At 40.6% G+C, this 12,565-nt stretch overlaps 1 protein-coding gene across 3 annotated transcripts in view; it reads left to right on the top strand.

The window, feature by feature from the left end:
* armh1 (armadillo like helical domain containing 1) overlaps nucleotides 1-12,565 on the top strand; it is a 38,483-nt gene that overhangs the window by 25,262 nt on the left and 656 nt on the right. For all 3 annotated transcript variants that reach the window (XM_067990195.1, XM_067990193.1, XM_067990194.1), the window contains 3 exons: nucleotides 102-174; nucleotides 5,738-5,867; nucleotides 11,324-11,401. In XM_067990195.1, coding sequence (XP_067846296.1) covers nucleotides 102-174; nucleotides 5,738-5,867; nucleotides 11,324-11,401 — 281 coding nt within the window. The remainder of the gene's footprint in view (nucleotides 1-101; nucleotides 175-5,737; nucleotides 5,868-11,323; nucleotides 11,402-12,565) is intronic.

Genomic DNA, 12,565 nt, shown 5'->3' with positions numbered 1-12,565 from the left:
TTTTTAATTTATAAATTCAGTATAACTTAAATACCAATAAAATTATATAATTTTACCAGCACTTAAAATTTTGTAAGATAGTAATTTTCTTTTACATTTAGATAAATCCACACCAAACCTTGCAGAATCCTTACCAGTGTTTGTACAGCAGGCTGCGGCAGCAAAGGTTGTAGGGTAAGTCATGGCGACAAATTATTTACGAGTTAAGAAAATACGAATTAAGAGCATGGGTAGGCCATTCGGCCCTTCGAGCCTGCTCTGCCATTTGATAAGATCATGGCTGATCTGATTGTGATCTCAATCCTACTTTCCCGTCTACCTACTATAACCTTTGATTCCCTTGTTAATCAGGAATCTATCTAACTCAGCCTTAAAAATATTCAATGACCCTGCCTCCACCGCTCTCTGGGGAAGGGAGTTCCACAGACTCACGACCCTCTGAGAGAAAAAATTTCTCCTCATCTCCATCTTAAATGGGAGACCCCTTATTTTTAAACTGTGCCCCCTAGTTCTAGTCTCTGCCACAAGGGAAAATATCCTCTCAGCATCTACCCCTTCAAGTCCCCTCAGGATCTTATGTTTCAATATGATCACCTCTCTTTCTTCTAAACTCCGATGTGTACAGGCCCAATTTGTCCAACCTTTCCTCATAAGATAACCCCTTCATCCCAGGAATCAGTCCAGTGAACTTGCTCTGAACTGCCCCTAAAGCAGTTATGTCCTTTCTTAAATAAGGAGACCAAAACAGCACACAGTATTTCAATACCCTGTACAACTGTAGCAAAACATCTTGTCATTTATTGCAAGGGGAATGGAATATAAAAGTACACATTCCATTTGCCTTCACTTGCTGCACCTGCATACTAACTTTTTGCGATTCATGTACTAGGACACCCAGATTCCTATGTACCTCACAGTTCTGCAATCTCTTTCCATTTAAATAATATACTGCTTTTCTATCCCTCCTGCCAAAGTGGACAAGTTCACATTTTCCCACATTATATTCCATCTGCTAAATTCTTGCCCACTTACTTAACCTATCTATATCCCTTTGCAGACTCCTTACGTTCTCTTCACAACTTACTTTCCTACCTACCTTTGTGTCATCAGCAAATTTAGCAACCATACATTCGGTCCCTTCATCCAAGTCATTGATATAGATTGTAAATAGTTGAGGCCCAAGCACTGATCCCTGTGGCACTCCAGTCATTACATCTTGCCAACCTGAAAATGACCCATTTATGCCTGCTCTCTGTTTCCTGTTAGCTAACCAATCCTTTATTCATGCTAATATGTTACCCCCTACATCATGAGCTCTTATTTTGTGTAGTAGCCTTTGATATGGCACCTTTTCAAATGCCTTCTGGAAATCCAAGTACACCACGTCCACAGGATCCCCATTATCCATGTTGCTTGTTACTTCCTCAAAGAACTCTAATAAACTAGTCAAACACAAATTCCCTTTCACAAAGCCGTGTTGACTCTGCCTGATTGCATTGAGTTTTTCTAAGTGCCCTGCTATAACCTCCTTAATAATAGATTCTAGCATTTTCCCGATGACAGATGTTAAGCTAACTGGCCTGTAGTTTCCTGCCTGTTGTCTCCCTCCTTTCTTGAATAGAGGAGTTATGTTCGCTATTTTCCAATCTGACGGGACCCTTTCAGAATCTGGGGAGTTTTGGAAAATTAATACCAATGCATCTACTATCTCTGCAGCCACTTCTTTTAAGACCCTAGGATGAAGTCTGTCAGGACCTGGGGACTTATCAGCTTTTAGTTCTAATATTTTTTTCAGAACCCTTTCTCTGGTGATTGTAAATGTTTTAAGTTCCTCTCTCCCTTTCACCCCTTGATTCACAATTATTTCTGGCATGTTATTTGTATCCTCTACAGTGAAGACAAATGCAAAATATCTGTTCAATTCATCTGCCGTATCCTTATTCTCCATTATTAATTCCCCAGACTCACTCTCTAGAGGACCAACGCTCACTTTATTTACTCTTTTCCTTTTTAAATACCTGTAGAAACTCTTACTATCTGTTTTTATATTACTAGCTAGCTTTCTCTCGTACTCTAATTTCTCCCTCCTTATTATTCTTTTAGTCATTCTTTGCTGTTTTTTATATTCTGTCCAATCTTCTGACCTGCCACTAATCTTTGCGGAATTGTATGCTTTTTCTTTCAATTTGATACTATCTTTAACTTCCTTAGTTAGCCACAGTACGTCCTTCCCCTAAAGTCTTTCTTTCTCACTGGAATGTATCTTTGCTGAGTGTAATGAAATATCTCATTAAGTGTCTGCCACTGCATCTCTACTGACCTATCCCTTAACCTAATTTCCCAGTTCACTTTAGCCAGCTCTGCCTTCATGCCCTCATAATTGCCCTTATTTAAGTTTAAAACACTAGTCTTAGACCTACTCTTCTCTCCCCCAAACTGAAAATGAAATTCAATCATATTGTGATCACTGCTACCTACAGGCTCCTTTACAATTAGGTCATTAATTAATCAATCCTGTCTCATTACACATTACCAGATCTGCCTGCTCTCTGGGTGGCTCTAGAACGTGTTGCTCTAAGAAACTCTCCCAAAAGCACTCTATGAACTCATCTTCCAGGCTACCTTTGCCAATCAGATTCTTCCAATCTATGCGTAGATTAAAATCACCCATGATTATCGCGTTCCTTTCTCACAAGCCCCCATTATTTCTTCCTGTATACCCTGTCCTACAGCCTAGTTTATAGGCCCCCTAAGTGGTTTCTTGCCTTTACTATTTCTTATCTCTACCCAAACTGATTCTACATCTTGGTCTTTAGAACTAAAGTCATTTCTCTCTATTATACTCATGTCATCCTTAATTAACAGAGCTACCCCTCCACCTTTTCCTAGCCTCCTGTCCTTCCGAAATGTCAAGTACCCTTGAATATTCAGGTTCCAGCCTTTGTCATCTTGCAGCCATGTTTCTGTAATGGCTAACAGTTCGTACATATTTATTTCTATTTGAGCTGTCAATTCATCCATTTTGTTATGAATGCTACACGCATTCAGATACAAAGCCATTAGTGCTGTCTTTTTACTATTTTGCAACCTCTAGCCTTATCTGCTGGCACACTCTTAAGTTTGCATGTTCTGTCCCTTCCTGCCATTCCCTGATTATCATTTCCCTTATTGCTACCTTGCTCTCTTGCCTTGTCTTCTTTCTTTAATTTATCACAGCTTCCCTTACTTGATCCCTCGCCCCCACTATTCAGTTTAAAGCCCTCTCTACCGCCCTAGTTATACGACTCGCCAGAACACTGGCCCCAGCACGGTTCAGATAAAGGCTGTCCCATCGGTACAGCTCCCACTTTCCCCAATACTGGTGCCAGTGTCCCATTGAATCGAAACCCATTTCTCACACACCAATCTTTGAGCCACGACTTTAACTATCTAATCTTATTTCCTCTATGCCAATTTGCTTGTGGCTCAGGTAATAATCCAGAGATTATTACCTTTTGAGGTTCTGCTTTTTAATTTAGCCCCTAGCCGCTCATACTCCCTAAGCAGAATCTCTTCCCTCGTCCTACCTATGTCGTTGGTACTTGCGTGGACCAAGACAACTGGATCCTTCCCCTCCCATTGCACGTTCCTCTCCAGCCCAGACCAGATGTCCCGAACCCTGGCACCGGGCAGGCAACACAGCCTCTGGACTCTCGTTCTCGGCTGCAGAGAACTGTGTCTATCCTCTTAACTATACTGTCCCATACTATCACTACATTCCTACTAACTCCCCCCGCTTGAATGGCTTCCTGTACCATGGTGCCACAGACAGTTTGCTCATCCACCCTGCAGCCCCCGCTTTCGTCCATACAGGCTGCAAGCACCTCAAACCTGTTGGACAATTGCAAAGGCTGAGACTCCTCCACTTCTACCTTCTCGATCCCCTTACCTGCCTCGCTCACAGTCACACCCTCCTGTCCCTGACCACTGACCAATTCAGACGACCCTATCCTAAGGGGTGTGACCGCCTCCTGGAACCGAGTGTCCAGGTATTTCTCCCCCTCCCTGATGTGTCACAGTGTCTGCAGCTCGATCTCCAGTTGAATGACTCTGAGCCGAAGCTCCTCAAGCTGCAGACACTTACTGCAGACGTGTTTGCCCTGGATCATACTGGCATCCAGGAGCTCCCACATCACCTGCCCTGCCATCTTTTATTATGTGTTAATTAATTAATTATTTTTCTTAATTAAATTTATAATTATAAACCCTACTACTCCCAATAAGCTTTACAACTGCTAGTAAACCTTCTATTATTACTAAAACCTTACAATTACTAAGTTACACTTGTTTTGAAAGTTAAACGAGTTAATTACTCACGAACCAATCACTTACATGTTTCCCTTTCTTGAAGACAAAATCCGTGGGTTTCTGTATTTCCATTAATGTTGCAAATCACTGGACAAACCAAGGGAAAATGTTATGGTATACTGACAGATCTCCAGTAACATTGCTCACAGCGAGTTGGAGGATATTCTGTTTTATAACAAAGGTGTTTAAGCCATGTAGAAGACAACATCTTCTGGTGTAAGATTTCGATTGAAATTTTTAATTTGTTTACAATCTTATTTTGGGCATTAGAAATTTCACCTACTGAGAAACAAAATGACGGACATTTTCTTTTCAAAAAGTATTTGGAGAGATTCAATTGATTCATCAAGAAACTGTGATGGTCAAATGTTTACTTAGAATTTTCCAATTATAAAATGTTGATATTGGCTTTCCCATTATAAATGTTTACATAGCAATTTCCATTGTAAATCTTGACAAAAAATGTTAGAAGAAATAGCTCTTTGGATAGGATGTGCATACCATATGCAAAATTTGTAATATATCGATAGATTAATTGAGAATGAAAAGGCTGATTCCGTGCTTCTAGCAGGGAGCAGTGCATGCAGGTATTACATGGTGAGAAATCATTGGCACATAGCCCATATATTCCATCCATTTTTAATTCCTTTCCTACTGGAAGCTCAGACTTGGCCCTCAAATGTTTTGACATACTGATAGGTGAAGGTCACAGTTCCGGCTAGAGCATTGTGTGGGGGTTACCATATCCACATTAAGTATTGTTGACAAAGAAATCAGTTACCTGAGCAATCTGCCTCTGACAGTTCCACAACTTATCCTTTTTAATCTTCCCTTCTCTCTATAGGTCCTATCACATCACACACCCTTCACATGCTGAAGCAGTTGGCAGTAACTTGCTGTCAGGCTCAGCTACACCATTCTTTAATCAGCCGAAAAAGCTGTGGAAGGGGGCCTGGTTAACACTCCTGGCTCTGAGATCTTATATGAAATTGGTTTGGGGAACTTCAACTTAGTTTTTAGCGTGCAAGAGAGTCCATAACACCAAACTTTCAATAATTTGACAATAATTAAACTGATTTTTCAGTATCAATTCGAATGGATAGGGTGGACAGGAAAAATTCACCCCACTGCACTAGGAAATGTTCTTTTGAGCTTGTGGTTAAGGTACATACTGACACAATAAAGAGTGCTTTGCTCTGTATCTGGCTACTGTTATATCTGACCGAGGATGCTTGATGCCAGCAGAGTCACAAAAGTGTTCTATTTCCCAGCACTGACATCTAGATGAGAACTTAATTTTTTTTGGGAGAAGTAAAATTAAAAGTTTTATTAATTAATTCTAATTGCAGAATTTGTAATTGCCTGCTTTCTGTTTTATTACCTTTTGCAGTACACTCATTCAAGAATCTGCTGAGATAGCTGAGGAATTCCTGCAGTTCAGAGTGGTGCATCACCTCATGATTGCTATGGGGAACCTGGATCATTTTGACAGCCAAAGACAGGCTAGTTTGGCATTGGAAGTAAGCATATCATTATGGAAGTAATTTTCCAAGTCTGTACTGCTGGCAGGGAGCTTCACTTGTCAGCAGTTGGGAAATTATGAGCAATAAGCCCATGATTTCCCGGTATGTGCTGCCGATGGGCGAAGTTCCCGGCCAGCAGTGCGAAATCGGATAATTAGCCCTTACATCTCGGAGGGTGATTGTAAAGGACAGGTGAACCCACATTCCAATAACTGTACAGTGATTATATTCATTCATGATAATATATATATTATTGGATGCTCAGTACAGTAATTAAAGATGGAGAAAAAAAATCACTGTTAGTAACTAGGCCAAAAAAATAAAATCTATATTAATATCAAAGTACTGATTAGAAAATGTCAAAACATAGATTTGTTAATTTTGATAAAGGAAACATTTAAATATTTGAAATTTCATTTGAATATAAACATGTTCCCTCATGTGGCTCATTAAGTGAATGCATTACATCGTGTATCCTGGGTTATGAAGACCATGGAGGCCCTAAACTTGATGCCTGGACTGTGCTGAGTTAGGCATATCTCTTCTGGGACTCGTGATCACCATCCAGTTACTCCTGCTGGAAAGTGCATTGTCGTGGATGAGGGTAAGGATAGAATCAGGCTTAGCTGCATTGTTTTCAGCTGCCACTCACTGTCTGGGCTTACACATGAAAAATTGTGAGGTACCCCAAAGGCTGCCAGTATTCATGCAGGTATGGCCATTGCCTTCAGGAATTGGCAGCAAAGGGGAGAAAATTGAAGAAAAAACAAAAATTGGAAACCAGTAAACAAAAGCATCACAACAGCATCCAGCTTGTCTTGAATTCATTTGCAAGAAGCTGTGCCAGTCATCACAAATGAGCTGCACATTTAGGGAATGGAAGCCTTTGTGGTTCAAATAAATACCTTTGGGGAACACAGTGCCACATGGGTGCCAATCAATAGCCCCAACAACCCTGGGGAATGCAGCATCTCTGAAAAAGTCGATGACCCTCTCTGTGTGAGAGCATTGCCAAATTGTATAAATTGAGCTATCCTGGCAAATAGAGCATCGGTGACGTCATATAGAGGTATGCACAGCAAATTGGCTGATATGACAAAAGTCCCCTGTGGCTCCCTGGAAGGAGCCTGTGGCATAAAAGTTGAGGGCTGTGGTCACTTTCTGTGCCACAGTGAGGGTTGTATGTGCTGTCGACCTCAGTTGCTGATCTGGCTGCAGCAATGAACAGACCTCCTCCAAAGCTTCATGACTAAAGGACAGCTTCCTGAGACAAAGCTCTTGGGAAAAGTCTCAGAAATTACACATGGGTATAAACATCCTGCTGGAATGGTCTGTCTCTTCTCTGGTGCTACCTGATTAATCTGGCTTCCCTCCTGCTGCTCCTGTTGCTACATCATATAAATCATGCAAAGCTTGATTCCTATTGGGAAGCTCGTTGTGCTACCCTCAAATCCTAGCTCAGTAATTGGCTTGAAATGAAGAACTTTCCAAGGGTAATGCAGAGTTTAGGAGAAGACTTCCTGAGCATAAGAGCTTTAAAAAAAAAAGTTTTGCAATACCTGCGGTGAGTCCAGGATATGACCAAAAGTTTCCACAAGCAATCTCAATTGAGAAGTGTTTCTTTAATCAAATACTTCTGCCTTGATGAATGGGTCCTGAAAGGTTTTGGGGACTCAGGTGGTGAGTCACTCACTGCAGAATACCCAGTCTCTGACCTGCTCTTGTAGCCACAGTATTTATGTGGCTGGTCCAGTTAAGTTTCTGGTCAATAGTGTCCTCCAGGATGTTGATGTGGAGGATTCAGCGATGATAATTCCAGTGAATGACAAGGGGAGGTGGTTAGACTCTCATGTTGGAGATGGTCATTGCCTGGCACTTGTCTGGCGCGAATGTTACTTGCCACTTATCAGCCCAAGCCTGGATGTTGTCCAGGTCTTGCTGCATGCGGGCACGGACTGCTTCATTATCTGAGGGGTTGCGAATGGAACTGAACACTGTGCAATCATCAGCGAACATCTCCACTTCTGACCTTATGATGGAAGGAAGGTCATTGATGAAGCAACTGAAGATGGTTAGGCCTAGGACACTGTCCCGGGGCTAAGATGATTGGCCTCCAACAACCATTAACTTCTTCCTTTTTGCTAGGTATAATTGCAGCCACTGGAGAGTTTTCCTCCTGATTCATATTGTCTTCAATTTTACTAGAGCTCCTTGATGCCACACTTGGCCAAATGCTGCCTTGATGTCAAGGGCAGTCACTCTCACCTCATCTCTGGAATTCAGTTCTTTTGTCCATGTTTGGACCAAGGCTGTAATGAGATCTGGAGCAGAGTTGTCCTGGCGGAACCCAAACTGAGCATCAGTGAGCAGGCTATTGGTGAGTAAGTGCTGCTTGATAGCACTGTCGACGACACCTTCCATCACTTTGCTCATGATTGAGAGTGGACTGATGGGGCAGTAATTGGCCGGATTGAATTTGTCCTGCTTTTTGTGGACAGGACATACCTGGACAATTTTCTACTTTGTTGGGTAGATACCAGTGTTGTAGCTGTACTGGATCAGCTTGGCTAGAGGCATGGCTAGTTCTGGAGCATAAGTCTTCAGTACTACAGCCGGGATGTTGTCAGGGCCCATAGCCTTTGCTGTATCCAGTGCACTCAGCTGTTTCTTGATATCACATGGAGTGAATCGAATTGGCTGAAGACTGGCTTCTGTGATGGTGGGGATCTCAGGAGGAGGCTGAGATGGATCATCCACTCTGGCTGAAGATGGTTGCAAATGCTTCAGCCTTGTCTTTTCACTCACGTTTTGCACACACTATCTTCTTCAAATAGTGCCATTGGATCTTTTACTTCCACCTGAGGGGGCAAACAGGACCTCGATTTAATGTCTCAATACTGTACTGACGTGCCAGCTTCGGCTCATCATTACCTCTTACTTTTATATTCTGTACCTCTTCTGAGAGTACCTAAAATTCTATTAGTTTTTTTTTACAGCCTTAACAATGTGAGGTGCTGCCTTTAATGCCCTGTGAACTTGTACCCCCAAATCCTCTGCTCTTCCACAGCACCGAGCCTACTTGCATTAACAGTAAAATTATTTTTTTAAACAAAATGTATCACCTCACACTTACTGACATTGAATTCCATTTTCCACTTTTTAACCCATTCCTCCATTTTATCAATATCCCATTGTAGTCTTCTAAAGAAATAACTATATCTCCTATTTTGGTATCATCTGCAAATTTTGATACCACTCTCTCTAGGCCTATATCTAAAATCAGTTAAATACACAGCGAACAGAAGTGGCCCTAGAACTGAACCCTGTGGGACACTGCCTGTCACTTCCAACCACTTTGAAAAACCGTCCTTAACTCTTACTCAGTTTTCTCCCTTCTAACCAATTTTTAATCCAGTTTTCTATCCTCTCCCTAATTCCATAATCTTTGATTTTCTCTAATAATCTCACTTGGGGATGCTTGTCAAAGGCTTTCCTAAACTCTATATACTGTCCATTCACTGTATTTTGCCCATCTATCATCTCTATCTCCTCAAAGAAATTCTATGAGGTTTGTCAAGCACGATCATCTGTTTTGAACTCCATGCTGGCTACTTCTAACTATTTTCTCTTTATCTAGATATAGGGTAATTTAATTCTTAAAGATTCTAAAATTTTCCCTACCTTTTATATGTTAAGGTAACACATGGCAGATGAAATTTAATGCAGAGAAATGTGTAGTGATGCATTTTGGTTAGGAAGAATGAGGAGAGGCAATATAAACTAAATGGTACAATTTTAAAGGGAGGGCAGGAACAGAGAGACCTGGTGGTGCACAAATCTTTGAAGGTGGCAGGACAAGCTGAGAAGGCTGTTAAAAAAGCATATGGGATCCTAGGCTTTATTAATAGAGGCATAGAGTACAAAAGCAAGGATGTTATGCTAAACCTTTATAAAACGCTCGTTAGGCCTCAGCTGGAGTATTGTGTTCAATTCTGGGCACCATACTTTAGGAAGGATGTCAAGGCCTTAGAGGGTGCAGAAGGGATGTACTAGAATGGTGCTAGGGATGTGGGACTTCAGTTATGTGGAGAAGATGGTGTTCTCCTTAGAATAGAGAAGGTTAAGGGGAGAACATAAGATCATAAGAAATAAGAGCAGGAGTAGGCCTTACAGCCCCTTAAGCCTGCTCCGCCATTCAATCAGATCATGGCTGATCTTCAACCTCAACTCCACTTTCCTGCCCGATCACCATATCCCTTGATTCTCCTGGAGTCCAAAAATCTATCTATCTCAGCCTTGAATATAGTCAATGACTCAGCATCCACAGCCCTCTAGGGTAGAGAATTCCAAAGATTCACAATCCTCTGAGTAAAGAAATTCCTCCTCATCTCAGTCTTAAATGGCCGACCCCTTATCCTGTGTCTAGTTCTAGACTCTCCAGCCAGGGGAAACAACCTCTCAGGATCTACTGTTCCTATCAATGTTTTTGATTTTTTTCCCTCTTACTCCGTTAGCTTTCCTTTTAACTTTTCCAATTTCTCATATTCTCCTTTAGTTTTCTCGATGTGGAGATCCTTAAAGGCCCTCTTCTTCAATTTTAATTTGTTCCTAACCTCTTTATTTATCCATGGCACCCTGAAACTACTAGTAGTTTCCGTTTTTAACAAAATATATTTATTCAGGACCTTCTCAATCATTTAAAAAAAAATCCCTATGATGCTCTAAATCTAAATTCAGAATATTTTAGCTGAATTTGCTTGGTTGCTTAACTCCATGGAACCTCTCTCACCACGACAACATTCGGAAACAGACAGGCAAATGGAACCGAACATTCTCGGACTGCTGCCCAGATATACATTTGTCTTTCTTGAAGTGGTCAGCTGCTAGAAAGAACAAATGGATTTTTTCTCACTAGTCAGGTAAGCATAATATTAATTATTTCTGCCATTCAAATGGATAGGGTGTGAGCAGCTGCCGCTTGGCTGTCTGTTGAGCTGTTTACCTGGCCAAGGCCCAAAATAAAGCCTTTTGGAATTTCAATTGGCACACTTGTTTGATGGTTGCAGCAATGAATAATAATTAATTTTGTCTTCCCCCAGTTGTACACTTTATTCATTCTCACTTCAATGGTTGGAAGGAATTTCTGATGCACTTAACTTGTGAAACCATGCAACAGGAAACTAACTAGACCCAGTCAGTCCCCATAGAAATATAAATATTCCTAGATACTATTCATGTGATGTCACAAGACAAGGAACCCTTTAAAGAATATAGCTAACTGAAGTCCATTTTATAAACACATTTTATCTTAAAGACGTATTAAAAAAATACAGAAAAGTCTAGTTTGAGGCATGACAGAGCTCTGCTTCTGTTACGCTTGGTTCTAAAAATAATTTTATAATATCTGATGTTTGTATAAAAGAGAATTAAAAACTATTCATCTTTCATTTCAGCACCTGGTTCGTACATTTCCAGCTGTAGAAGAACATGTACGAAAAGCCATGGGAGAAACACTGTATGAATTGTATATGGTAATTCTTTAATCATCTTCATTTTAGTAACTTATGGCAGTAATAATAAGTGGAATTGATTTTTTTTTGCCATGCTTTCTTTGAGCATTTTGTCGTCGTACTTTTTCTAAAATATATAAATGTTAAAATATTAAAATATACTGCCATTCAGTAAACCGATTTCTATTTTTACGTAGAAAATATGGTTTTGAAATCACATTTGTAATGAATATTCTGTGGGTTTATTTGTATAATCTTTAGGTAAGTAGTGTGAATAAGTATTTAATTTTGATCATGTGCCTTTTTATATTTTTTTCCACTTAAAATATTTTGTTTAGCTCCCTTGATTGCTTAGTCGGTATAGCCATCCTCTGTTGTGGTACTGACCACATTCAATCTGGTCTCTGTTAAGTTAGCTGACCTCAACAGGGTACTATACTTGTGTTAGGCTGGGCAGGGAAAAGAATCCATTAGGACTCTTGGTCCTAATTGCTATCCAGTGACCCCTGCTGGAACGTGTGTGTGAAAATATCAGGTAAAGATAGTATCAGGCTTGGCTGTGATGTACTTAAAAGTTGAATAACCTGCCAACACTCATTGTCTAGGCTCACACATGAAGAATGGCTACTTGCTAGGTACTGGGGGACTGGCAGTGGTAGCGTACCCTCATAAGAGTTCAGATCATTGCAGGCAACTTGCCCCTCACCCACCAAAACTGTTTCTCCCTTTGCAGAATTACCTTCCCTGAAGAGGAAATGAAACCTAAATAGCTGTGAGATTACTTTTGATATGAGGGGGAAATTGAATAAAGATGTACAGTGGTTGTACTCCAAATCAGTAGGCTTAAATCCTAACCTATACCTGCGTTCACTCATTTTCTTCTGTTGTTGTCATGTGACAAAACAACATTTGGAAAGGTGAGGGAAGGAGAAAAAATGTAAGGATCAATCCCTCTTAAATGATGTAAGTTCTGTTGGCTAATACAGATTTGCATTAACAGCCCTGGAGAGATACATACTCTGAATCTCATAGTGCATGACTCAACATACCCAATAAACTATCTTTAAATCAAAAACGCAACTTACATTTTTATAGTACTCTTGAAATACAGAAAGTCATCTTTACAGGGCAAAGGAAATAAGTAGACATGAGCAGGAGAGAAATATGATATATTTTGTAGTCTTG

This window comes from Heptranchias perlo, chromosome 9 (genome assembly GCF_035084215.1).
Source record: "Heptranchias perlo isolate sHepPer1 chromosome 9, sHepPer1.hap1, whole genome shotgun sequence".
NCBI classification, from domain to species: Eukaryota; Metazoa; Chordata; class Chondrichthyes; order Hexanchiformes; family Hexanchidae; genus Heptranchias; species Heptranchias perlo.
The sequence above is the reverse complement of the archived record's forward strand: the minus strand, read 5'-3'. Positions and strand labels throughout refer to the sequence as shown.